Consider the following 25214-nt stretch of genomic DNA (forward strand, 5'->3'; position numbering starts at 1 on the left):
CATTAGGCCTATCCTGTGCTGTCATCTTGCTCAAAGCCAGAGGTGGACAGAAGAAGCTCAAATTCGATTGAAAATCAATGCATACAAATACAAGGGCATGTGCCTGGGAACAACAGAGACACACTTGCTGTGGAACAGGGAGTCAAATCCTGCTAAGCAGCAGCTCTGAAAAGGACGTAAGAAGTCACGGTAGAAAAGCACCCTGGTGTCAGCAGCACTGTGCTACAACAAAAGGAACACTGCTGCTACCTATGTAGTAGCACACTGAACACAAAAGCGGTACGCCTCCATATTTGGCAGTGATGAGACTATCGCTGACACGCTTGAGCCCAGACCTTGGCTTTGAAGCGTTAGAGATGTGGGAAAGCCATTTGCAGTTTCTAAGTGCTGTCAGTTTTGCAGGTCCCCTCGTGTCTCTTTTCTTCCCAAAGCTTTGAGTACACTACGGACATCTACGCTAACAGTCAACCTGTGATGGAGCCCAGTACTAGGGGACAGAAGACTCCAGGCAGCTTTTAAAAAAAATGACATTGGGCAGGTGCAGGTGTTCTTGTGCTGTCTGTTTCTCTGAAAGGCAGAGACCAATTCAGCCAGTCCCTGCATACCTACTGCTAAGAAAAGAAAAAGGAGGAAAGCCAGCACTAGCCCAAAAGAGGTGAGCAATCCTGTCTCTGCAGGACTCCCTGAAGTGTGCGGCATTCCAGAGTTCTGCTGTGACACATATCTAGAGAGAGACAAGCTAAGCTTAACCTGGGAAGCTTTAAATGAGAAACTAATCTTCCTCCTGGGTGACAATCTGACTGAAGACCAGAACTTGTGGGGTCCTTCATGAAAAGCCTGTCACAGTGCTGGAAGCCAGCTCCAAGAGCACAGGTGATGAAGGAGTGAGTAATGCAGCCCCACGGCACATAGGGGGTCTGGGTTCAGCTCCATTCGATCAAAACCTTCCATCATGGGCGAGCCCAGCACTGACTCTAATGTTTCCTTTAGAAAAAAAAGAAAAAAAAAATCATATTTCTAAAGTCTCATTATTTTCATTTTCCATGTACGTAGTACTGCATTGGAAAAGCTAACTTCTGTCCCTACAGATTTTACTCCTCACTCACTTCCATCTTGCTTAGATTCATTAGTGAAAATAGGCCAGAAAGATAGAAACACTAATTTAAAAATGTTGCCTTCTCAAAACCGCTTCTGACAGCTAAAGAATAGGAAGTGACTAACATCTAGCCATTGCTTTTTAACCAGCTAAATATCTAACCATTGCTTTTTTTTTTTTTTTAACCAGCTAAAAGGCCTGTCAGATTTATCATGATATTCAGGGTTCTGCCATGCATGTCAAATCAAACGGCCACTGGGCTCTTTGGAGCTACCGCTAGGCTCATTGGAGCCTCTACAGAACTAGATGATCAGCCCTAATTCCAATTTTCCATGACAAAGTATCTTTAATTTCCACGCAAGGCATGTGTCAGCCCTATTTAATCAGGGAGGAAATTGGGCAGAGATGAAGTCTGGGTAATTAGCTCTTCTCTCTCCCTTTGATATCCCCTCCACAGGAGAGTGTTTACAGAATACAAAAAGCATCAGCAAGTTTCTCAAGTCCAGAGAGTAGCACCAGCCGGGTCAGCCACGCCACTGGCACAAACAGAGAAATGGTTCCCTGCTCACAGCCTCGGTATGGCTGATTTCACTCCTTTATGTGGAAATGTGGACTGTATCTCACTTCCTACAAGGCTGTCCACACTCAGGCTGGGGGCAGGCAAGCTCCCAGAGTCACAGGAGCTAAGTGCTTCCAGAACAGCATGCTTTTGGGGCAGGGCGGCTGAGCATCTTCACGTAGAAGATCTGCTTTGATCTTCTGGCATGTCCTGGGACTCCCACAGGGACAGCAGAGCCGTTGTCTCCACCACGGCACTGTGCTGCTTTGAAAACCCAGGAAGGACCATCTCAGCATAGGGACTTCTCTCAGCCACTTCTATTGAGAGGGGACAGCCGGTCTTTTGAATCCTGTGCTGCCAGTATGGAAAACAGTGCGTCACTATTGCCAGTAGCACCTCAGAACAGGTCAGCAACAACTTGCGCTTGGTCACTCCCACACAGGACCATCAGTGGTCCCTCTGGCCCCAGCAATAGTGACCCACACAAACCTGCCCCTCTGATTCCCCCTCTGGCTGCCTTACTGTGAGGAGAACCATGATTTCATGGATGAACTCATATAAGTGACTTCCAGACAGCACATCATCTTTCAACTACATCACCAAAATTGAAAAGAACCACTCATAATCAGGTAGCTTTTATCTGTACATCTTTCATCATTCTAAAGAGCTGTATAAGTTTTGCTCTGTAAGTCTTGTACCATAAAGTTTCTTTCCTAGACGTTGCACCATTTTTATGGTGCTTCCTTGATATCTCAATAACTTATGTAACTAAACACGAACGTCAACACTGAGCAACATTGTTCTCACCCATGTTTATACAACGGGAAGGTCACTTCCCTGCTAAAATTGAGCTGCGTATTTCTGTGATGTAAAACTGAAACTGATGTTTCAGTCACAGTGGGTAGGACAATCTGAAGAACGACAAGCTCTTTCCAAGATCTAGTTGGGCTGCTCATTTTCTGAGACCTAGCTGCTTATAACAATTTCTTGGGAAATATGGTACTTCATAGGTTTTCTTTCTAGCGTGAAAAGTGGCCCTCTGAAAACCATGTGAGCTTTTCACTTTTTTCCCTGCAGTACGAGAGAAAATAGGAGAGAAGAAAGAGAAATGGAGAAGTCAGTAAACCGGAGGAAAAATGATGAAGAAGGCTTCTACACTGAAGAGCAACTAGGAGCAATTTACAGTGACAACCTTTGAGTTTTGATTATTACTTTTTTATGGAAATCATGTGCTTGCATGTTATAATACCAAATAGCGATGTAATATGTTGGAGAGCTGTACTTGATAACACGCGTATCTTTGCAATATGTGATAAACTAACTTACCTGCAAATTCCCCTTTGCGTGTGTGTGTTTATATATAAATTCTACTTCAAGTTATGTTTTTCCAATCAGTTTTCATCTTCTTGCCTGTGTTGTTTGCTTTTTGATGAAAAAACAGAAACAAACATCGCTTTACTCCTCCTCCCCTTAATGTTATTAAGGAAAGCAGAACAACTCTACAAACCTGAGCCATTAACTTTAATGTAATAGGCTAGGTACTAGACAGTTCAGCATCTTCAGAGGAAAAAAAAAGCATTGTACAAAAATAACGTCCTTCTGTGTAAAAATATCCCAGTCCGAAGGCTGTGCATCTCCTACTTCCAGCCTTTTTCACCCAGGCCTGTACTCGGGAGTACGCAGCCCTCAGCACACGCGACGTGCGAAGGGCCTCGAGCTGGGGAGAAGAGAGTTGAGGCTGTTGCCTCACCTCACACAGCCACCGTGCCTCACAGTTCGCAGGCTGGTCTTCTGCAAGATGCGCACCAGTGCTGAAAACGGGATAAGCTGGCGTTTAAAGCGGCAGCAGGTCGAGCCCTGCACCGCAGCTGCCCCCTCCACACCACGACGGGAACGGACCGATTTGGGAGACGTTTTCCCTCTCAGACCTCCACGCGGCAGCGCCGGCGGACATTAAGATGCGTGCTTATGCGTCTTAGGGAGGGGAAGAAAAGCCTACGTAAGACACGCAAGAGCTTTCTGAAGCTCGGAGTGAAGTTTTGACGGCGGCACGCTGCGTTTTAAGCCCTCCCGGCTCCCCCCGCTCAAAGCGGGTCGCCGGCTGTCCCTCAGGCGACCGTTATTACCTCAGGGGAAGGGACGCCCGCCGAACCCCGCTCCCGCTCCCGCCGCGCCGCGGGGGTGGCGGCGCCACCTGCCGGCCGCCGCCCGCACCCGCCGCCCCTCGCTCCTCGTCGCCTCCCGCCTTCCCCGGCCAACATGGCGGGAGTCTCCTCAGAGAGAGCGGTGCTCCCTGCGCTCAGCCAGCCCCTGGAACGACCACCAGCCGCGGTGAGAACAGCCACAGAACAATCCAGTTAGCTTTCACCCGGGGGGTCACGTTTTTACTTCAAATGCGCCTTTAGCGCATTCAGCTGCTCGGCTGTACCTTCAAGCCGTGGCTTGCTCTTTTGTGGGGGTTGTTTTTCTTTCTTTCTCCTCAAGCCCTGACACTGGTGCCATGTCCTTTGTCCACTTTCACCTGATCCAGCCTCTCCTCACCTCGCCAGAAAAAAACAAAAAAACCAACCAAACAAAAAAAAAAAAAAAAAAACAAAACAGGTGCTCTTCCCGAATCCTCAGTAGCACTAGACCCACTCTAGGCTAGCATTACATTACAAGCTCATAAACGCGTACCTGGAAAACGTGAAAATGTCCATTTCTGAGAGGTTTATTAGTGTTTCATTAAAATCTTTGTTAATTTGCATCCCTATATAGGTCCTTGAACACATGAAGCAGGCAGCCCATGAAAATCCCTTTATCATTTATAAGCACATAAGAAACCCAGCTCTGAGAAACATTTCTGTTACTGGTGGTCTAGCTAATAGCTTTCCCCACAGCCCTTTGCTCTCCTGTCACGTTCAATTACACCAAAAACTCTTACAGCAGCCTTTGTCTGTTACCGCACATTTGCCAGTGCCCATCTCAGGGCATATAAGTATAAATAATAAATCCCCAGTGAAGGTCTCGCCCAAGAGAGTAATGGAGCCCAAATGACAAGTTATTTGTTATAGAAGAAAAATAGGTGGTGGTTTAGGTTTGGGTTTGGTTTGGTTTTGTGGTTTTGTTTTTTTTTTTTAACAAGAAGGGCAGCACACACATCGGTTTGGAGATCTGGCGAGTTATAACCCAGGAGGTACGTACGACGGGTGCGATCTCTGCAGGGCTCGCCTTTGTCAGACGGCTGCAGCAGGCCATGCCCTTCAGGAGAGGCTTTGGCCAGGCTGTGCTTTTGGATCTTTTCCCTTCTCTTACCCCACGAGTACTATGAGATCTCTGCTTATTGCTGACCAGAAAGGGCTGCCTGAAGCACCAAAATATTTTTATTTGCATAGATTTTTTTTCATTCCTGCTCTGGAACAGATGATAATTTCACTGGATAGTTTTCCTCTCTCTATGTGAGGACTAGAACTGTATTTGTGGCCTGAAAACATTTTTTGTCATTTGGAAATCCAGCCTAGTGTAACAGGGAAATCACCAAAAGAAGTAGCATATGTTTTATATCGTCTGTGCCACCTGCAAGATTGGCTACATTATTCATTCATGGAGACAGAAAAATACACCAGAAGATAAACCTAAAGAAGATGGTCACAGCCTGATATTTCCTTTTCCTCCTAGCACTCCCAACACCTATATACACAAGGAGGTCCTGCCGCCTCCATCGGCAGACATGTCCAAACCCGCAGTGAACTGACAGCTAGTTCCTTCTGCTTGCAGAGCCCGAATTCATTGATGCACAAACATGGTTACAGAGGTTCGTAAAAAATACACCACCCTTGTAAAAAACAGGTGTTTACAAAGAATGCACCTTGATCTTCTCACTGCAAACACTATCCTAACAATGAAAAAATTTTTATTTTGCCTATTAACTTTTCCAAACCACCATGGTATCAGCTATTCCCACTGCCATGGATTTTACACAGAGCTCATAGCAAATTCTAATTTAGCATGGGATAAGTAATGTCTACACTAGACTAATCCCAGTTATGAGCTGTTACCCTGGTCTCATTGGAACTTACCACTCGAACTACCTTGGCTCAGGAGGATCGGATTGCTGAGGCCTTTTCTAAAGTAGAAGAGGGGCAAATACATGGTCCACCACTTTGACTGTTCTGCTGCTGCTAAAAGAAGCAAAGAAATTTCTGTTGCGATAGTATTTAATTCTACTTGTCACTAGTATCCCCAAAGACTGTCAGAATATGTATCAGAAAAGAGCAAAGGTTCTGATTTAATCAAAAAAGGAAAATAAAAGTGTGGAGAGAGAAATAAGGAAAAAAAATGAGACACATCTCTATGCCAGTCTGTTTTCCCTTTTCTTAGAAAGAAGATATAGAAGACATGGAGAGAAAAGAAAAGTGAACTTTCAGGTTTTATGTAGTTACGCTTCTTTCTGACACTGCATTTCTATGCCAGGCAAAGAAGATAAAGAGCTACTAGATTAATACTCTTGGCTAGTATTTATGGTGGTTTGAAGGACTATTTGGTTGTACTAACAGTAATTTAGAGACAACAACTATGAAGAGAAGTTTAAAAGTATCCAATTACAATCTAATTCTGCCCTGCCTAAATTAAATATGGAAAGGAATTAGCCCAGCACCCCGCCAAACTCTGTGAAGGACAAGAATCTACCCCTGGATCTACCTCAGCACAATGACAACAGACGTATATCATTAAAATGTCTCCAGCGATGTGCACAGCAAATCGAGGCTGAATTCGCAGCCCTGTCCCAAAATGAAAAAAAGAGACAAACACAAACAAGAAAAAATTTTTTTTCACTGCTTTGTCATGCATAAATAAGTTTTCTGGAGCTGCTTAGTTAATCAAGGCTTCCATGAGCACATCAAAAGATCTTTGTTAATTGCATTCTCTGCATAAGGCAGACTGAGGGCTATGGCAGCACTGCCTGCTACACAGAACTGAAACCAGCCGGTCTGAACAAACTTGAGCTAGTTCAGAAGCCAGCATCAGCCTATAACACATGGGACAAACAGTGACACGTTCAGCCCTTCAGAAGACGACCCACATGGCTATCATTTGTGGGCTGCAGCGGGTGCTTTGCCAGCAAGGAAAAAGAGACTTTGAACAGTTGGAGGGATGCTAAAAGGAAATGTCTGCACTTCGGAATAGCTGCACACTGGGAATATCACTTTTGCCACACTGGGAATATCACCTCTTTCATGCTGCCCTGCTTTTTCACTGCTCCCTCTTGGCATGGAAGACAGGATCCATAATGTCAGGGTGACTAACAGGAAGAAAAAAGGACATGGGCAATGTCCATGGACAATGGACGATGAAGGACCACTTTTAGAAGCTACAGTAGGAGGCAGTGAGGTCATGGGTTCATTTTGGAGAGAAGAAAAAGTCCTGGAAGGGCAGGGAACCACAGTCATTGCTATTTACTAAAGATGAGGATTATCTCTTTGGAGAGAAGAGACAGGCATGTCCTCAAGCAGCTATCTCGTCTGGGAAATGACACAGTTCTAGACAGATCATTTTCAAGTTTATTTAACTTACAAAAAGACTGTGAAAAAACACAGAGCATCAGAACAAATTTAAACCATCTGTTTGATCATCTTGCAAACTGTAAACATTGTCTTTGAGAAAATAATCTTTCTTCAGCATAACAATGCGCACAGATTCGACTAAAATCTGGGTAAAAAGGAACTTCCACTAAGTCAGATGGAAGTTACCCAGAGCACAAGTCAATATTTAAGTTATTTTAAGTAATTATTCTTCTTTCATCAGCTTCCTCCAGGAGCACCCAGGAATGTATGCTCCTTCCAGCTCCCTTCCACACCTCCCTGGACACTTGTCCTACCCAGCACCATTCAAATTAATCACCACGCCGTCTATCTATTTAAAGCCCTTGTGGACATGCCCTGTCTTGCCCTATACTTCCTTTTTTCATACAAGTTCTGTAACGTCCACATTTATCCTTTCCAGAAAGTACCAAAGTTTTAAATGACTGCACTGCAATCAAAATTACCATCAGATGATTTAATATTTTTGCCTTGTCTGCATATTGTTCTTTTAAACTATTTCTTATGATCCATAACGCATAGCTAAGAGAGGATGCCTGCCTATAAAGCGGAGGCACCAAATTTGCTCTTTCTTCTCCCAACTAAAAGCCCCTTATCAGCAATTTCACTGGTTTAAAATAACAGAGAAGAAAGCCGTTCATGTTAACGCCCACTAGCCACACCAATAGTTCAGCCTCACGCCTTTTCAAACAGCCTATTTCTTGCTTACAACAATAACATTCATTTCCTAGATCAAAAAAAAAAAAGATTCAATACATATACAACATCGATGTTAATCTAAAGCAACACTTCAGAAACAGTGCCAAACCTAATACATGTTAACAGTCTTGGATTTATAGATATGGACTTTCAAAACGGTAGGAGAAACTACTTTTAGAATGTGATCGGTTATACCCACACACCCCACATCAAACCACACTAATTAAAACATATAAATCTTGCACAAGCAGATAATTTTCAGCGCAGCTGCAGCATGGATGGGCTAGCTCGGCAGAGACCAGCTGGGGTCTGCAGGCCAGACCCGGGCTGCAGGAGGTCTCTGCCTGGCCCCGTGCCTCCTTCCCCTGGAGAAGATGGGGAACAGCTGCTCGGGCAACGTGCGCAGCGCTAACAGCCCAGCATCTTTGCCTGCGCCTCTCCAAAGCCCACCCCAAAGGGCCACGAGCTGTTGTCCAAGTGAGGAAGACAAGGTGCAGACACATGTCCTCTTGCACCTCTCCCTTGGTTGGGAGAGACCTCCTGCCTCCATTTCAGGGCAGCCGCCGTGAGTGGGATACCCCAGGCTGGGGTGCAGCTCCTCAGCTCCCCGGATCAGGCCACCATGAGTTGGCTCCCAAGATGTCTCTCGCCATAAGCCACAGGGTATCCCAACTTGAAGATATTATTCAACCTTAGAGAAGCTACCAAAACATTTTGAGCCATTATGACTCAGTCCTCCTCTCTGTCACTGACTACAGCACAAAGCTCTCAAGCCTCTCAGAGGCTGGTGTGCACATCTGTACTAAAGTAACCAGGAAAAAAAAACCTGCACGACATCATCTTATCCAACAGAACCATGGACACGTTGAGGCATTGTTCACAGCAACGTGAAATGCAAGGAAGGGAGTTTGTCACCTTTTTCATTGCTGGTCACATTTAGCCATCTATTAAGTGATTCACACATCAGGCCGGTTTCTGAAGAACCGTTAGAAATGTATATTTACTTAGAAAAAAAAAAAAATCAAGACTATAAGCCCATCTTATTTATATTAAATGCCAACGCAACATGGAACAAACAGACATAGAAGCATAAACAGACAACAGCACCACAGGCTAAGTGAAACCCAAGTTAAAGAATCAGATGCTGCAGGGCTGACCATAAATTTTAAAGAAGTCAGCCAGGAAGAAACCTGCTTGTTTTTAACTGAAGTACTGGGAGCTCCTTCTAACAGAGTGACACTACCAGTGAGGTCTTTCCTTTTTGGGTGTTACAAGCCTACGCAGCTTTGCTTTTGATTATTTAGTAGCTGACTATCACAGTATTACAGTCAATCTATATGTGCTGCTAGCTAATTGCCAGCTAGTACGTTCATGAAATACTATACTGTTCATGCAAGTGAGAAATGCACACCCTTTCCATAGGTACAAAAACCAGACCACTGTTTCAGTGAAATACAGATTGCTCTTGGACAGTTTTCTGTTCCCACTGAAAACAAAAACCATCTTACTTACCTACTACTTCTGTTACACTGTGGCCAGTGCAGAGACCTCAGTCTCAGATAGTGCTCATGATTTTAAGGAAGAGGGCTTAGCTGTCCGAGGCAAAGAAAAGCAGCCAGCATTTAAAGGAAACAAAAGTGTGAGGAAGTACTGTCGCTCCTCCTCACTTTTTCTGCCATTTTAAACTTTTCTTGGGTAAGGCAGAAGATTGCAATCCCTGCTGGAGGAATTAAACTCCTCCCATAGCTAGGGAATTTTCTTTATACACCCTCAACTGACTGTTACTGTTCATGAGCAAGACTTGGGCGTTCTGGTAGATGCTTTCATTCTAACAGCAGCTCAGTGCTCAAAGAAGAAAACCCAGTGGTAGGAATTATTAGAAGGAATAAAGAACCATTATACCAAAACTGGGGACAGTTCCAACCTCCTCATGTCAAAATGAAATGGCAGAACTAGAAAAGTTTGATTACCCTTGCTGTCTTCTTTGAAAGACATGGGATGGCTTCTTTATAGCCTTCAAAAAACCCCAAAACACAGATTAAGCAAAGCAGTATTGTGAAGGGCTAAGTGGCATGAGGAGGGTGGTCAAGGGCTGACCGTTCAGCATGCCCTCCACCACCAGAACTAGCGACGGTCAAATGAAGGTAGTAGGACCTGGATTCAGAAACACATAATCAGAGGCAGTTCACACAGTAGCTGCTTGCCAAGGAGCACCCTGCACATGTAGTTTTTGTGGGTTGAAAGGGAGAGTGGACTTGGAAGAGAGATCCATTGCAAGTTACGAAACAGTTAAACCACAACAAGCTCAGGAAATCCTCTGGACTGAAAATAGCTCACAGCAACAGGGATGTCTGGGGGAGTTACTATATACTCTTACCCTGTTCTTATTCTCCTCTAGGCACCCATTTCTGGCCGCTACTGGAGGCAGTCTGTCTCTCTTGCAGAGTACCGTTTCCCAGTACAACCACTTTTCTGTTCTTTGATCTCAGCCTCTCTCCCCAACAAATGCCAGTCCGGTCATGAACTCCTGTGCTTGACCTGGTTTCTGCTATTCACATCACACACACTGGCACCTCCCACATCCTAAAAGAAACCCTAAGCCATCCTTGTGGGAAGGAAAGTTAAAATCCTTGCCAATAACTATTACATATGTAACACAGGAAAAGACCTGTTGGCTTTGTTTTGGTTTGGGTTGGGTTTTTTTTCTTCAGTACGTAAGACCTATGATGGAGAAGGGACACACAGACTTATCCCTAGGGAATTCCATATTAGTGGAAACAGTCCTGCTTATGGTACTGTGTCTGCTTAATAAAACACACTGTTTACCCATGAACATAACTCTTGGGAATCTCAAGTGCTATAGGAGAGGACTTGGGGGGGGAAGAGTTCAAATAAAACCTTTTTACAATGATGTGGAGGCTGCTCCATCAGCCTTTTATCTCCAGTTCTTCCCAGCAGAGCAGCTCTGCCATCAATCTCTTGATTTGGCCAATTTAGAGGGCTACAAAGACCACTGGAGAGAACACAATGTAGTGTTTCTGTTCAAGATGCAGTGGCTAAAATTTTTTCTTCCTACGATAGACAAGGAAAGGTCTAACCTGCTCTCTCTGCTATAAGCAGCCATGCACATAGCAGTAGCCAAAACACTACCATCCCCGTTAAAGGGGAAGAATATGGCAGGTAAGGCATAGCCAAGCTCCAGATATCCATACTCCTTGGTCCTTGTACAATGAGAGAAATCATCAAAGTATCTTCAACTGCAGCAAACACTCAACCCCTTAGGTAATTCTCTAGTGCTTCATTCCCATGACTGGTATTTTCATTGCAGGCTTCCTAGAAGGCAGAGCGTAACACAGAATCACAGAATACTTGAGGCTGGAAGGAACCTCTGGTGTCCGTAAGTCCCCACAAGGGCCAGGGCCTGCAAACATGAGGTTTCTTCTAGCTGTCTGAAGGCAGCCTCAGCTACTGCTTCTTCCCGATCAGGCAGTCTGTAGCAGACACCGACAATGTCACCCATGTTGACTTGCCTGCTAATCCTGTCCCATAAGCTCTCGATGGCTCCTCATCCATCCCACCCAGAGCTCGCTGCACCCCTGCTGCACTCACATACAGGGCAACTCCCCCTCCTCCCCTTCCTGTTCTAACCGTAAGAGCTCGTATCCATCCATGGTGGCACTCATGTCGTGAGCTATCTCATCAAATCCCTGTGATCTGAACTGGATCATAGCCCTGCAACTACACACAGACCCCTAATTTCTCCTGTTTGCTCATCATGCCGTATGCATTAGTGTACAGGCACTTCAGAGAGGCACGCGGGTTTTTCTGATTTCCCAGAAGAGGCATGAGACCTTCCCCCATAAAGCCCTGCTGCAGGTACTTTTCTCAAAATTGGCCCCTTTCAGCCCTTTTTTTTGTTGATTCCCTTTGCTTGCCAGCCCGATCCATCGCTTGATGGTGAGTTGCCATTTCCCTTCCCTGCGATTCCTAGTCTCCCCAGGCACATCCTTGGTGCCCACATGGAAAAGCAGGATCCAAGCCCCCAGCAAGCCTCCCTTAGGTACCAGGTTGGGTCAGCAGATGGAGTCTCCCACTGCTGCCATTCACTGCTTTCTCCCAGTGCTACCAGCTGAAGTACTGACCTGCACTGGAGGGAGCTTCCAGCCCCTGCTCTGCTGCCAGACTCTGAATCTCTTCCCTAGTAGCAGATCTGCAGGGGGAGCAGGAGCCATGCTTCTGGGGCTAGAAGCCACCAGCTCCCAGCCTTCATCGTAGTGGGAGTCCTACTTTCCCACCCGACAGACTCTGCCTGTACCTCGAGTGCAGCTTTTGGGGTTCCAGGCTTTGCACGTGCAGGTCCTGGAGAAGGTCTGCTTGATCTTTCTTGTCATCCCTGATGCTGTGCAGCCACCACCTTCCTCCCACAGCTCTGCTACTTGGCAACACAGACCCCCCCCACGCACCCACCTCCTGTGGGCAAAAGCCCATCTCCCCAGCCCTGGTGAGAGGTCTCCAGTATCCCTCATGCTGCTGATGTTGCAGGGGCAGTTGGCCAAATGCTTCTGGGGTCTGAATGCTATAACAGAGTGACCTAAATTGGCCAAGCCAGGGAAAGTTTCCCTATTTCATGATTCCCACTTCATAAACTATGCTGCCACAGGAATGGGATCATGGGATAATTCAGGCTGGAAGGGACCTTAGGAGATCTCTAGTCCAAAATCCAGTTCAAAGTAGGGTCAGCCATGAGGTCAGGCCAGGCTGCTCAGGGCTTTACGCAGCTGGTTCTTGAAAATCTCCAAGGGAGACTATAATCTCCCCGGGCAACTTGTCCTGCTGCTCAAATGATCCCATTCTGGTCAGTTTGTTTTCCTAAGTTTCTCCTTGCATCCAGCCTTACACACCGTCTCCCTTCCTCCCACCATGCGTTGCTGTGAAAAGCCCGGGCCCAGCTTCTCAGTAACGTCCGTGCAGGTATTGGCAGGCTGCTCTCAGGTCCCCCCAAAACCACGCCGAGAGCCCAGCTCCATCAGCCTCCCCTCACAGGGCCTGTGCTCCAGGCCCTGACCAGCTTGGTGGCCCTCCGCTGAACTCACAGGAATTTATCAGTCTTTCATGTTCTCGGGGTGCCAAAACTGAGCACAGTCTCTACTCAGTACTTACTAGACACAGCTAGAGGGGTTAATCACCACCTCCTAATCACCTGCTGGCTTTGCTTCTGTTAATACATCCCACAATGCTGTCCACCAACTCCCCCAGGTGATTTTCAGCAGATCTGCTGCCCAAACTAGTCAGTCCCCGACCCTGTATCATTGCCAAGCGTTCTTCCTGGGCAGGGGCTGGACTTTACATTTGTCCTTACTGAGTTTCATGAGGTGCTCCCATTCCTCCAAGGATTCTAGGAGTCTGAATGGCAGCAGACTGACTGCCTCCTCCCGTCTTGGGTCATCTGGGAACTTTACGAGCAAGCGCTCTGTGATCTCCTCCAGGCCACTGATAAAGATGTTGAACATTTAACACACCCCAGGACAGATCCCTGTGGCACCCCAGTTGTTTACCACCCTTGAGGCACAGTGGCCCCTGAACCACCGCCCTCCGAGTCCAATCATCCAACCACTGTTTCTACCCATTCGGTTAACTGATACCTCCTACGCCTAGAACGAGGCAAGAGAAAATCTTTGTGGTTTGGTATAAGCAACCAGAATACAATATAAGCAACCCATTCCTTATGTCATCTAATTCAAATATGGCCTGGATTGAAATGCTCTATGGATTACCACCTGGACCATGCCCAGGAGGGAGATTAGCTTGCAGCTTCTTCCCATCCCGTGAATCACGTCCTCATCTCCCAGCTCCGTTCACCATGGCACATTTAAACCCGTGACTGGCAAGCTATTCTTGGTCCGTGCCTGTTCTCCATCTCTGTAACAGCCTGTTTCTCCCTTGACCTCTTGCTCCACCCCAGCAGTAAATCACCTAACCTTTCATCCCAACTGGCCAAAGTGCTCCCTTGGACGCAAGCTCGCTAAGCTGAGGGGATTAAGTGATACCACATCGCTCGAATCTAAACCTGGTAGAAGTCTCCCTTCAGCAATGTGAATTTATACTGCTTCCCTTCAGGACAGAAAGTGCTGTGTGACTTGCTCACCACGTGACTGTTCATGCACTGTTCAGTGAAGTTAGTCCTCTTTGCAGGGGGCTGAAATACTTTAATTCATAGAGACATTTTCTCAGTAAATCACCTGAACATCACCCATACCTCAAATTCAGTGCATTACTTAAAAAGGCCACCTACAAGAATCTGCAAGTTTGCATTTTTTATGCATTTCTTTTGGACCCCTTTTTTCCTAGGATATTCTCAGGGTTTAAAAAGTGTATTTATTCTCTTACTCCATTCCACCATTTTTCATTCATTAGCACTTTTCCTCTTGCATAGCTCTGGCTCTCAGCCACAGCAGATCTATGCGAACAGGTACATGGCCCAGCGATGGTGGGCAATGAACCTTCCTTCTCAGGGGCTGTTTTTAATCACCACTGCTTATCAAAGCCTCGTGGGCCACTGAATGTACAGCAAAGAACAGAGTACATCTGCTGTTGACAAAATAGGCAGAACTTTAAGAGTTTTAGACAGACTTTTTCTTGAGATAGATGTGGTTTTCCTCATTTGTATTTGTGCTATTAGACACGACTAACAAGAAGGAACAGCACAGAGTGGATGGGAACCCACAGCAGAAACATCAAAAGAAATTGTGAAGATACAGAGATACAAAAACCCTAAATAGAGAGTACGTGCTGATTTTGTTTTTAGCACATCACGCTTACATTCTGAGGAGTTTTCCATGGCTACAGCCAGTCTTTTATTGAACACAGATGCTCCCTGCTATGTAGAGCAACAGTGCGCTCTGTTCTCCCATGAGGACTTGAACTTTCTCCCTAGTTTGGTAGCTCTCCCCCTCATAGCCACTAAGACCATTTCCACAGCAGTCTATGTCGTATGAAGAAAAGTAAGAACCATGGTTCAAATAAGGAAAACAATATACTATGCTTAAGTCTTGCAACCTTGTTTTCAGGACCATTTTACTACACTCTGCTTCAGCACATTAAAAATGTAGATGTGTAAGAGGGAAGACAAGAGGCATGACCTAACAGGCACTGGAGTTATTACCAATGAACATTTTCACAGGTGTGCACAGAACCCAAGAGCAAAGAACACGTGGCTTCTTCAGCATATACTCACCACCTGCCCTCTCTCAAGAGCGTGCACATGACAAAACTGTTCCATTTCAGTTCCTACTCTGTAGGAAATTAAAACATTAGATATTTCAGAAGACTAACAACAGAAATGGCAGAAAGGAAGTAAATGCATGCATCTATTACTTTAATTGCCATGGTTCTTACATGGTTGTATTTCTCTCTGCCATGTGAGACAAGAGAGTTTTCCCTTGCCATACGCAAAGCTGTCATGTTCTATATTCTCTCTCCTCTCATACTCAGCATTTCGGTACCTCTCAGCTGCAGGAATGTATTCATAGTAGATACCAAAGGACAGGAAAAAAAATAGGATGCTCACATTTCTCAACGATCACCCGCTGTGCATACACTAACTTACTTTTTCTTCAAGCAAGTTGGTGTGCACTCCATAAAAACGTTACACCATTTTTAGCGCAGTTAGTATAGTAGCAGTTAGCTTCTGTCAAGCACAGGAGAAGGTTCTCAAAAAAATCCCCCACCAAGCTATGTGTACTATCAGTGTGCCAGATGACCCCCATCAGCTCTAGTGGTGAAATTTGTGTGGCGAAATCTGATTTTAGATTCATGAAAGCATGAATGAGGCTGCATGCAGATGCACCAGAATACAGCAGATCTTCAAGCACTGTTCCGAACCATCGGAGTCCTGGCAGAATCCACTTTGATCACTGACCTCCTAGAAGTATTTCACAGAAAGCCTGGACACCAACTACTATCCTGTTGTACAGTCACTGGTTAGAAATAGCAGAACACCTAGACAGAACACCTGCAGGGGAAATGAACAGCTTAAAGGATGTCTGAAGGTCTGATAAAAAAAAAAAAAAAAAAAAAAATCAAAATGCCATCTGATATCAAGACTGTGACAGACAAATTAGACCTAAAAGCAAAAGGCTCACAAGAAAAAGACTTGAAGCAATTTCCTGGCCAAGATGAAACTCCCACTGCTTTTGCAATGAAGACAATAGAGGAACAGAGAAACATGGCTGAAAGACAATAGAAAGGGATGCGAGGGTGAGGATCTCCCTGTGTCTAGCAGAGGTAATGGCTATCAGGAACATCACATGTCATTACCAAGAACATGGAATCCAGAGGTTCAAATAGGGGATCCAGTCTAAGAAGCCCCCCAGTTGTCTCAGTCATTCATTCCAGGAATTTAAACTGAGGAACACTCTGGGGTTTTTTTAGTCCCTTTATAACAAAATGGGATGACCCAGCTACTTAAAAACTACTTAAAATCCTCATCAGTCTTGAATTTAAATAGGGTGGTGGGTCCTAAGCAGGGGTGGCTTCAGTACTAAGGAATACTTTTCTTGCTGAGAATAGGAACTGTAATAATGGTACTGTTTCCTCCGGTACAGAAGTGAAGTCACCAGTGACATCAGACCAGCCACGCAGTCCTTGTTGGGGAAGGCCAAAGCCACATCAGCTCCAGCCATCCAGAGGCACCGGTGTGCCTCTATAGCCCCAGCTTGAGCTGAGAGATCTCAGGGCATATTGGCATAACAATGAAATTGTGTTGCGATACGGTGAGGTATCTTCAGAAGACCGTTCCCTGTCTTTAGTACTAACAATGGAGAAAGTTGTTTCTTCTGAGAACTGGAATGTGCCCAGGCCCACCTAGATATACAAAGGGACCTGAAAAAGTGGTTCTTTTATAGAATAATTTTTAAAACACGTCCCTTTCGCTCTTAGTATGGAGGTAAAAAGACTGAACTTCACCCAAAACCTATTCCCCACTCAAACAAGAGCTCCTGTAGGGTCAAGACAATAGACAAATGGCCTTCCTCAGTGAAGCCCATCAAGTCAGTCTTAGGAGGGAATCAGTTGCTAACAAGACAACAGACCACACAGTAGAAAAATGGCACACAAAAAGCTATTTCATCAGGAAATTTAAAGAAACAAACATGGCATTAGGCACACTGTCCATACAAACTTATACAGCATGTGAGAGAGAACGGAGTAAGTATTGTTCCCTGAAGACTGCAAAAACATTCTCCAACCTTAAGCAGCAAGTTCTTTCAGTAAATGTGCATGTATAAAGTCAGAGACAAAAGGTTTGCAATTCTATGTATACTATATAGACAATATTTCAAAGCTCCACCTTCATTTTGCTGCTTTATGCCAAGTATTTGCATATGCAAACAACATATGTATGTTATAAGTGTATGTGTATCAAGCAGAAGGAAGGTCCTGACTGTTGAAATCTGTTTTACAACTCCACAGGCTCCAATAGAAACAAATGGTTTACACTGAAAACAAGTATTTGAGGCTAAACAACATATAAGATTTTTCTGTGGTGAAGGCTCTAGTATGTAGCAGCAACACACTACTTATTCTATACTATTAATACCTTCTTTTTTTAGGCAGATCATAATTGGCTCTTTTAGCCCAACTTGCACAAACAGGAAACAATACAAAAGAAAACTGTGTTCCAAATTCAATGTGAAATAGTAGCATAGAAACTAAGAAGGTAGAATCACAAGTTTTGAACAAATTAATGAATTAAGTATGGACTTAAAGTGTTCTCCTGGTACAACAAGTATTTTAAAACTAAATATGATAGCACTAAGTGACACTAGTCCTGTGTTATTGCCATCTCTCACTTCCTTATTTTGGGTAAATACAAAAATGGAAAGCAGGCAATGGATGCTGATCTGATATTAAATTCCAGAGTTATAAAAAAACCAAACAATACAAGTAGCAGAGCAGCTTAGGAAGAAGAAAACAAAATTCATTTTTAGATCTTTGCAGAGATTAAAATACGATCCCATGCAGAATTAGGGTAATATCCCATAAGCCGCTGCCACACGTTTGTCAGGATAGTACCCAACTACAAAATCATTAAAAGTTGCTGAAGCGATACATATTTTATGAGAAACTTTTCCTGTTCCTTCCAGGAATACAAGAAAACGGTTTGGCAAAACTTGATCTTCCTTACTGCAATTATCTTCATTTCCTTTCAAGTTCCTACCAAACACTTGCTTCTTCCCTAATGCAAACAGCAAGAAATGAACTGAACTTCCACCCAAATCCCTCCAAATTATTCCTCTTTTTGGTTTACAATGTTTTGTATTTGGGAGCAGAGTTGGCTACTTATGCTTCAGGGGAGTCCTTACTTGCCTTTTCACCGGATAATGCACGCCAGATATCGGAAGACAGCTTTGTAATTTTGGAGAATTATTATAACCTTGGAAGGAGCTTGGTTCACTAGATACCGGGAAACCGAGATATTAAAATGTAGCAGCAGTTCAACTACTAGTTCTCTAGTTCAACTACAGAACTTGTACACACCTTTTCCAACATGCACTGAAGTTGGGTAGCAGTCTGATGTCTGCTTTTGTTTCACAACTTGATGGCTGTGAAACAAGCAGCATGATGGCTCCATTTAGAATCACAGAACATCGAGTTGGAAGGGACACATAAGGATCATCAAGTCCAACTCCCTCGCTGGACTACCTAAAGCTAAACCGTACAACTAAGAGTGTCATCCCGATGCTCCCTGAACTCTGACAGGCTTGGTGCTGTGACCACTTCCCTGGGGAGCCTGTTCCAGTGACCGACCACCCTCTCTATCCCGGTATCTAGTGAAGAGCCAATGTCGCAAACAAGAAAGATTCAGAAACCTGAAATTCAGAAACCAGGGAATGAAAAGCAGCAATGACTGAGCATAAGACACACGTTGTCCCATAGGAGAGGACATATATATGTGAGGGAAGGGGATAACCATCCCAGGCTGCTAAGAAGGTATACTGAAATTAGTAGGAGAGACTGGGTCACCAGGGTTTCACAAAAAGCTGCTAAGAAAAGAGGTCACATTGAAAGATTTAATGAGAGGCATTGCAGGAGACATCATTACTGATGGTTATATATTGCTGTCTGCAGTGTGCACCTGTGAAGACTGTTGCTATTAGGCAGCTTTGAGAGCTCTTGTTTCCAGATAGCTTATATCTTGGTCTCTTTTGCCTCATTTTTAGTGTTGCATTTGAACACATGCTACCTTAACCTTATCTTCCTACCTCTGAAGGTTAGAATCCTCTTTTGTCTAACTATTCCAAATTCCTTACTAATGACATCTGCCCTCAGCAGCAGCTATCACCCTCTTTCCACAAACACACTCTGGGTGCTAGGCTCAATTCTATGCGTGTTCTTACATCTATTTCAACACTCCAACCTCTTCCTGCAAATCAAAGCAAGCAACATATCCTCAGTTCTCCTCTCTTAAATAAATATTAATAATGATAATATCATCATCATTAACTTAGCTTCCCTCATCTAGGCTTTTATTTTGAATAGAAGACTCCTATCACTGGTCATCTGGTATCGGGTAACTGCTTTCCCATCTCATTTATCTGTTGATTCCCTAACCCTTTACTCTTCTCTAGCACCTTTCAAATTAATAACTCATTCCTAATACCCCATTTTTCACCTAACATACCTCCACACACCATTGTTTTTCCATCACCTAAACCATACAGAATACAGCAGAAGATAAATAGAAAGTAAATAAACCCATCATTTTTCTCTCCCTTCCTCCTCCAGGTCTTATCTTTTGAAATGGTTATGGAAGGACAACAGTAAATGCCTTTTGGGGAAAACACAAAGGCAGTTTCTACTGCCTTTCAGTATGTTGCAGGTCAAAGGCTCCTGAGAAATGGTGGTGTACATCAGGTTCTTGTAACATGTTACTGCACCTACAGATATGGCTATTAAAAAAAAAAAAACTCGCTGCTTAAAATGAACACCTTATTGTTTTATTAAATATGGATTAAAAACTCTTCTATTCTTCAAAATATCTTTAGTTTACAAGAATTTAATTTTGCTGAATAGAAACATACTACAAGGAACACAGAAAGCTGTAAGCTTTAAAATATATCTACCAAAAAGCCAGCTGTTCCAAACAAGACTATTTCAAGGTGCTGTGACTTTAGAAGAAAGCTGTTTTATATTATCAGCATGTCTTCTCAACATATTAAAGAAAAAGCTTTTTAGGGCAAGCATGTTTCATTCTAACACATTCGTTTATATTATAATACCAACAAAAGTTACTACTACTACTTAAGATTGTTACTAAGTTCACGTGTTCTCTTATACTGCATGTCATAATTTGAGCAATTGTCTTCTATCTATAGAAAATTAATAAAATGCAACAATACTGACATAGTCTTACAGAACCTAATATCTAAAACCTTCAGCTCTCTGGATCTGTTCAGAACCACGTAACAAATTTGTTAATATTTAAAAAAAACCCTGCAGTTCACATTACTTCCAAGTAAGCAGGCAGTGTATTCAATAATACTGCTTTGATTTTCAAAATACTGCATTCCTTTGTATCTACACACATGAGGTAGGATACGAGCATCAGAAACACGGCTAGCCAAATAAACCACCTTATAAGATGTTATCCGTCCTCCAAAGAAACTGATAAAACTAATTGTAACTTATCACATGATTACTGAAATACTGATTTGCAGGGTAGAAATATGTATTTGAGAGACCTTCTTCCTTCTTACATAGATAAGATACAATGCTATCTCAAAAGCATATACAATATATATCTTCATCATAGAAATGAAAGTGCTACTAAAAACCACATCATGAGTGTAGTGAGGCACTGAAAAAAATGCAAGCGTGAAACCTTTTTGTTACTATACCGCCTATACACACGGTATGATACTACGTTTATCCTGCCTATACAAATACAATGGCACTTGGTGAACTCTGTGCAGAGGTCAGATCTTCTAGGCAGCAGAATTTAACAGAACTTTAAAGCAAACTGGGTAGGGGTTTTTCTATATTTCTATCCCAGTTGCCAACATTCAGCTTCCTACTTTTCCACTAGCAAGAAAATACCAGAAGATGTACTGTATGTAACGAAGCAGGTGTCCTAAGTACGTTAGACAAACCTACTGACACAGCAGGAAGTCTGTTTATGTCTGTCGAATATAAGTCACTTCTGTCAGTGTTAGGAAATTGCACCTAAATTAGTAAACATCTTTTGTATAGGCAACAACCAACCAAGTTGCAAAGACTGGAACGGCAATCTCTGAGCATAATGGGAAACAGGAATGCATTCAGGTTCTTCTTCTGATGGATGACGGGACAGAGGATCTTCGTCAGCTGAATTTTATCATTTTGGGCATCATAGAGCCATCAGACTAGCAGGATAGCCATCTAGAACTCATCTTAATCATGTGTTTGTAGACACGCTGCCTTGGGCAAACACGGTAGTATACCTGAATGTGTTTCTTCAAAAAATTCTTCGTAAAATATGTACTGCACCTACCTTGATGAGGTAGATATGTACCAATCTCTACAACATATATATATATAAATATACATATATATAAATATATATATAAGTATATATATATATTTAAACAATGACAATTTTTAAAAATATTTCCATTGACAAAAATTTTGTATATCTAGGGTATACAATTTTAAGATACATGTGTGCTTTTTTCATTACGTGCCCTGTGTGCACAAATGTTAGAATATTCAAACATATCAATGTAGTTGGTTTTGTACTTGTATTTGCATAGGACGAATGCATTTAAGAACTAACCCCACAGAACCACAGGGATGTAAACTTGCAGGATCCAAAATCTATTGTGTTCTCAAAAGCAGACTTTGATAATCTGTCAAAACCTACACATGCAAAAAAAAAAAAAAAAAAAGGCAAGAAAACTGCACACACATCTTTGTGAAGTTTGGTAGTGGGTTTTGGTTTGTTTTTGGTTTTTTTTTTTAGAATATTGGGTGACAAACGCTATGCCAGAATGAAGTATTTAACCTTCAAGTCTAAGTTTTTTGCAAGTTACTCACAAATTGAGCATATTCATTTTCAGTGGAAATGTCTTTAATATGAATGCTTTTTTGTAAATTCTAACGTTTTTGTTCACATAGATCGAAATGTCAAAACAGCAAATGTCAAAGTATTTGAAAAAAGGTTCAATTTTACTAGAAAATAAAGTCAATTGGCAGAGTCAAGTAGAGTTAATACAGAATTCTAGATTATCCTAGGTGGAATAGGTGTACTCACACTAGAACTTTCAAGCAATTCCATGTTTCCTTCCTGTTAGTGGATTAGGTAGCCCTAAATATGAATTATCTCCGTTGATGACAAGTAAAAAATCCCATGCTTCTGGAAGCAGAGTGAATTATTCTTAAACACTAGTATCAAGATTACAATCACTGTCTGCACTTTGCATATGAACTACAGATCACTGAAAGTTTCCTGTTGCACTGCAGCAAGAAAAGGAAACATAACACAAGCTTAATTTGCTGCAAAGTACAGCAAGATACTTCGGTAATCTCGCAAAAATTTCATACTGGAACTTGTTACAGTGAGTTCAATTTGATCTTTTAATGTAATACAGTACATTTTTATAAACTTAACATTATCATTGCAGAAGAGCATGCTAACTGAATGTTAGCAATTTATCTTTTATACATAATTATACTCTACTGTTGCTACTGTACGCAGATCTCAAAATGTTAGTACATAAAATATTCATTTTCTTTATATGAGATGAGAATGAACTTAGAAGAGGTTTGAATATAAGAATGAAGTATTTGCTGTGCCTATTTCTCAAGAAATAATGAATTACACATTATAACCCAAGAAATCAACATTTAAATTGCAAAACTATAGTTTAAATTTACATTAAACATTATGATCAGTAATGTGCATCAATATTCGATGAAGTGTAACCTAACCATGTTTATGCACATAAAGCCCCAAGAGTCTGCAGCAGTTTCAGCATCAATTTTTCATATTTTTGTATAAAATGGACTTAACGGTACATCTTCCATAAATGTTTTCAGTGCAATTCTGTCAGAGGAAAATATAAAGCTAGCTTTCAATCATTTTAAACCATTAAAAAACCCGCCAACAACTTGCATTTGCACTGCTGAAGCATAAGTAAGCCAGTTCCGTTGTGCCAACTATTTAAAAGGCAATTCAAATGAACCGTAATTGCCTTTTTAGGCAGCATTTCCCCCATATTGATAGGTATAAATGTTGAAAAGCTGAATACTGGAGGGGGGGGGGAAGTCAAGCTGAGGCAGAATAATCCAGTTGTTTATAATACTTTTCTCCATTGGTAAGAAAAAAAAAGGCATAATGAAAAAAAAATCTAAAGGTTTCTTTACTAAAGGTCTTATAGTTTGGAAATTGTAAATCTGTGTTTTAGTATTATCCTTTCCTCTAATCTTTACAGGCCACCTTGCAACTATAACTTATTAATGGATTATATGAAAATGCTCCATTATTCAATGAGATAAAATTTTTTTAAGTTAGAAATCAATTTTTTTCACATGTTGTCAACTGTAGGGAAACAGAGGGAGAACAGCACCTGAAATTACAATATGTGCTTGGCTAAGCATAGTGTAGCAACCTATACATTTTGGTTCAAAGACACAGTTTGTAAACTGTAAAACTGCATACAGGATACTGCTTTAAGTATTTTGTTTCTTTTTTTTTTTTTCTTTTGCAGATTATACCTAAAAAAAAACCCCCCCAAAACCCAACCTCTCTATGGTAGCACAAAATAAAAATGGAGCTTCATTCAAATCTTGAATACCTTGACTGCAATAATCAACAGCTGGTTATTCAACAGAAACTTAGCTCTTCATACCAAAAAAATTTGGCTCAAAAACAAAAAAACCAAAAAGGTACAATAAACTCTCAATAAAAGGTTCTCTCATGAGGCAACCTACCATATACTACTGCTAAATACGAGTTTCCAAAAAAACATTACATCCCATTTTCAGCACATTTTTCATAAACATGCAACTTCACTATAAAATACAAAACACTTGGCTCTCAAGAACAGCTTTATAAAGACACACTGCATCAATAAAATTTTTCTTTGTGATTAACTTTACATTGTAATAAGAACTGTATTTTCACTAATGTTTATATATCAGATTTCATATTATAATGTAGTAATAATTTGCTCTTTGTGAACATCATGTTCAGAAGGAAATATCTATACACATTAACATACTAGACTATTAAAAACTCAGTTACAGAATTTTATTGATACAGTAGATTAATAAAAACTGATAGGGGAAGATAAAATGGGTAGGGTATTCAGTACATTATTTAATAACACACTTTTAAAATTAAAATATTTTAAATCCTTTTTGAATTTTCAATGCCACTAGAAGTCCAGAAAAGTCTGGCATCAATACTGAGGTGTAAAACAAGTCAAACAACTTCTTTCACAATTTGCATCTCTTGTATTATTCTATCCAACATTGTTCAACTGCAAAAGAAAGTAATTTAGCACCTCTGATGATAGGTAGGTGCCTAAAGGTAAACACTAGGTTAGATTCATGAAGGAAACAAAGACCTTTTTTTTTTTTCTTCTTCTCAACAAATAGTGGCAAAAAAAGTGGCACTATTTGTTTAACTGATTTTTTTTTTTCACAGTTAAATGTCAACAAGAGTACAAATACGAACACTGACAGATATTGCTTGAGATCAATTTTCAACAAATTCTGTTCTTTTTTAAATCAATAGATCCAATAAACAGTGGGGTACTGTCAGTTTAAAGCCGCAGATAAAAGCTATACAAGCACTTTAGAAGTCAGAAACATTAAAAAAAACTATTTACAGTTTTCTTCTTTAGTTCGTATGTCTACAAAGCCAGCGCACATTACACTTCACAAAAATCCACAGTTAATGATATCAACATGTGTGTGGCTAAAGCTTGTGACCTAGGGACTGCAAATGCAGGGGCAGTAAAAGTAAAATAGGTTTTGTCTCTTTTTCAGCAACCCCATTTGTGCACTAACAGCTTCATTCAGTCTCAAGCTTTTTATTAAAAGCATTCTTCAAAGCTTTCACCTGGAAGGCTGACAACTACATGCTCACTCATCGCCTTTCCCTTTTGGAAGTTCTGCGACGGACCTGTTTGGAGAAGAAGTATTTTAAATGTTTTTACAGGAAAATTCTGAAAAATTCAAGAATAAATATATTTTATAATGGAAAAAATGCTTAGTCTCACAATAATGTTTGAGTAAGTGT

At 42.0% G+C, this 25214-nt stretch overlaps 1 protein-coding gene across 5 annotated transcripts in view; it reads right to left on the bottom strand.

Moving 5' to 3' along the window:
- Nucleotides 1-7183: 7183 nt before the first annotated feature.
- The window catches only part of PDS5B (PDS5 cohesin associated factor B), a 132651-nt gene continuing 114620 nt past the window's right edge, over nucleotides 7184-25214 (bottom strand). For all 5 annotated transcript variants that reach the window (XM_030042545.2, XM_030042544.2, XM_030042548.2 and 2 more), the window contains one exon: nucleotides 7184-25097. In XM_030042545.2, coding sequence (XP_029898405.1) covers nucleotides 25062-25097 — 36 coding nt within the window. In that variant the 3' untranslated portion in view covers nucleotides 7184-25061. The remainder of the gene's footprint in view (nucleotides 25098-25214) is intronic.

This window comes from Aquila chrysaetos, chromosome 19 (assembly GCF_900496995.4).
Source record: "Aquila chrysaetos chrysaetos chromosome 19, bAquChr1.4, whole genome shotgun sequence".
NCBI lineage: Eukaryota > Metazoa > Chordata > Aves > Accipitriformes > Accipitridae > Aquila > Aquila chrysaetos.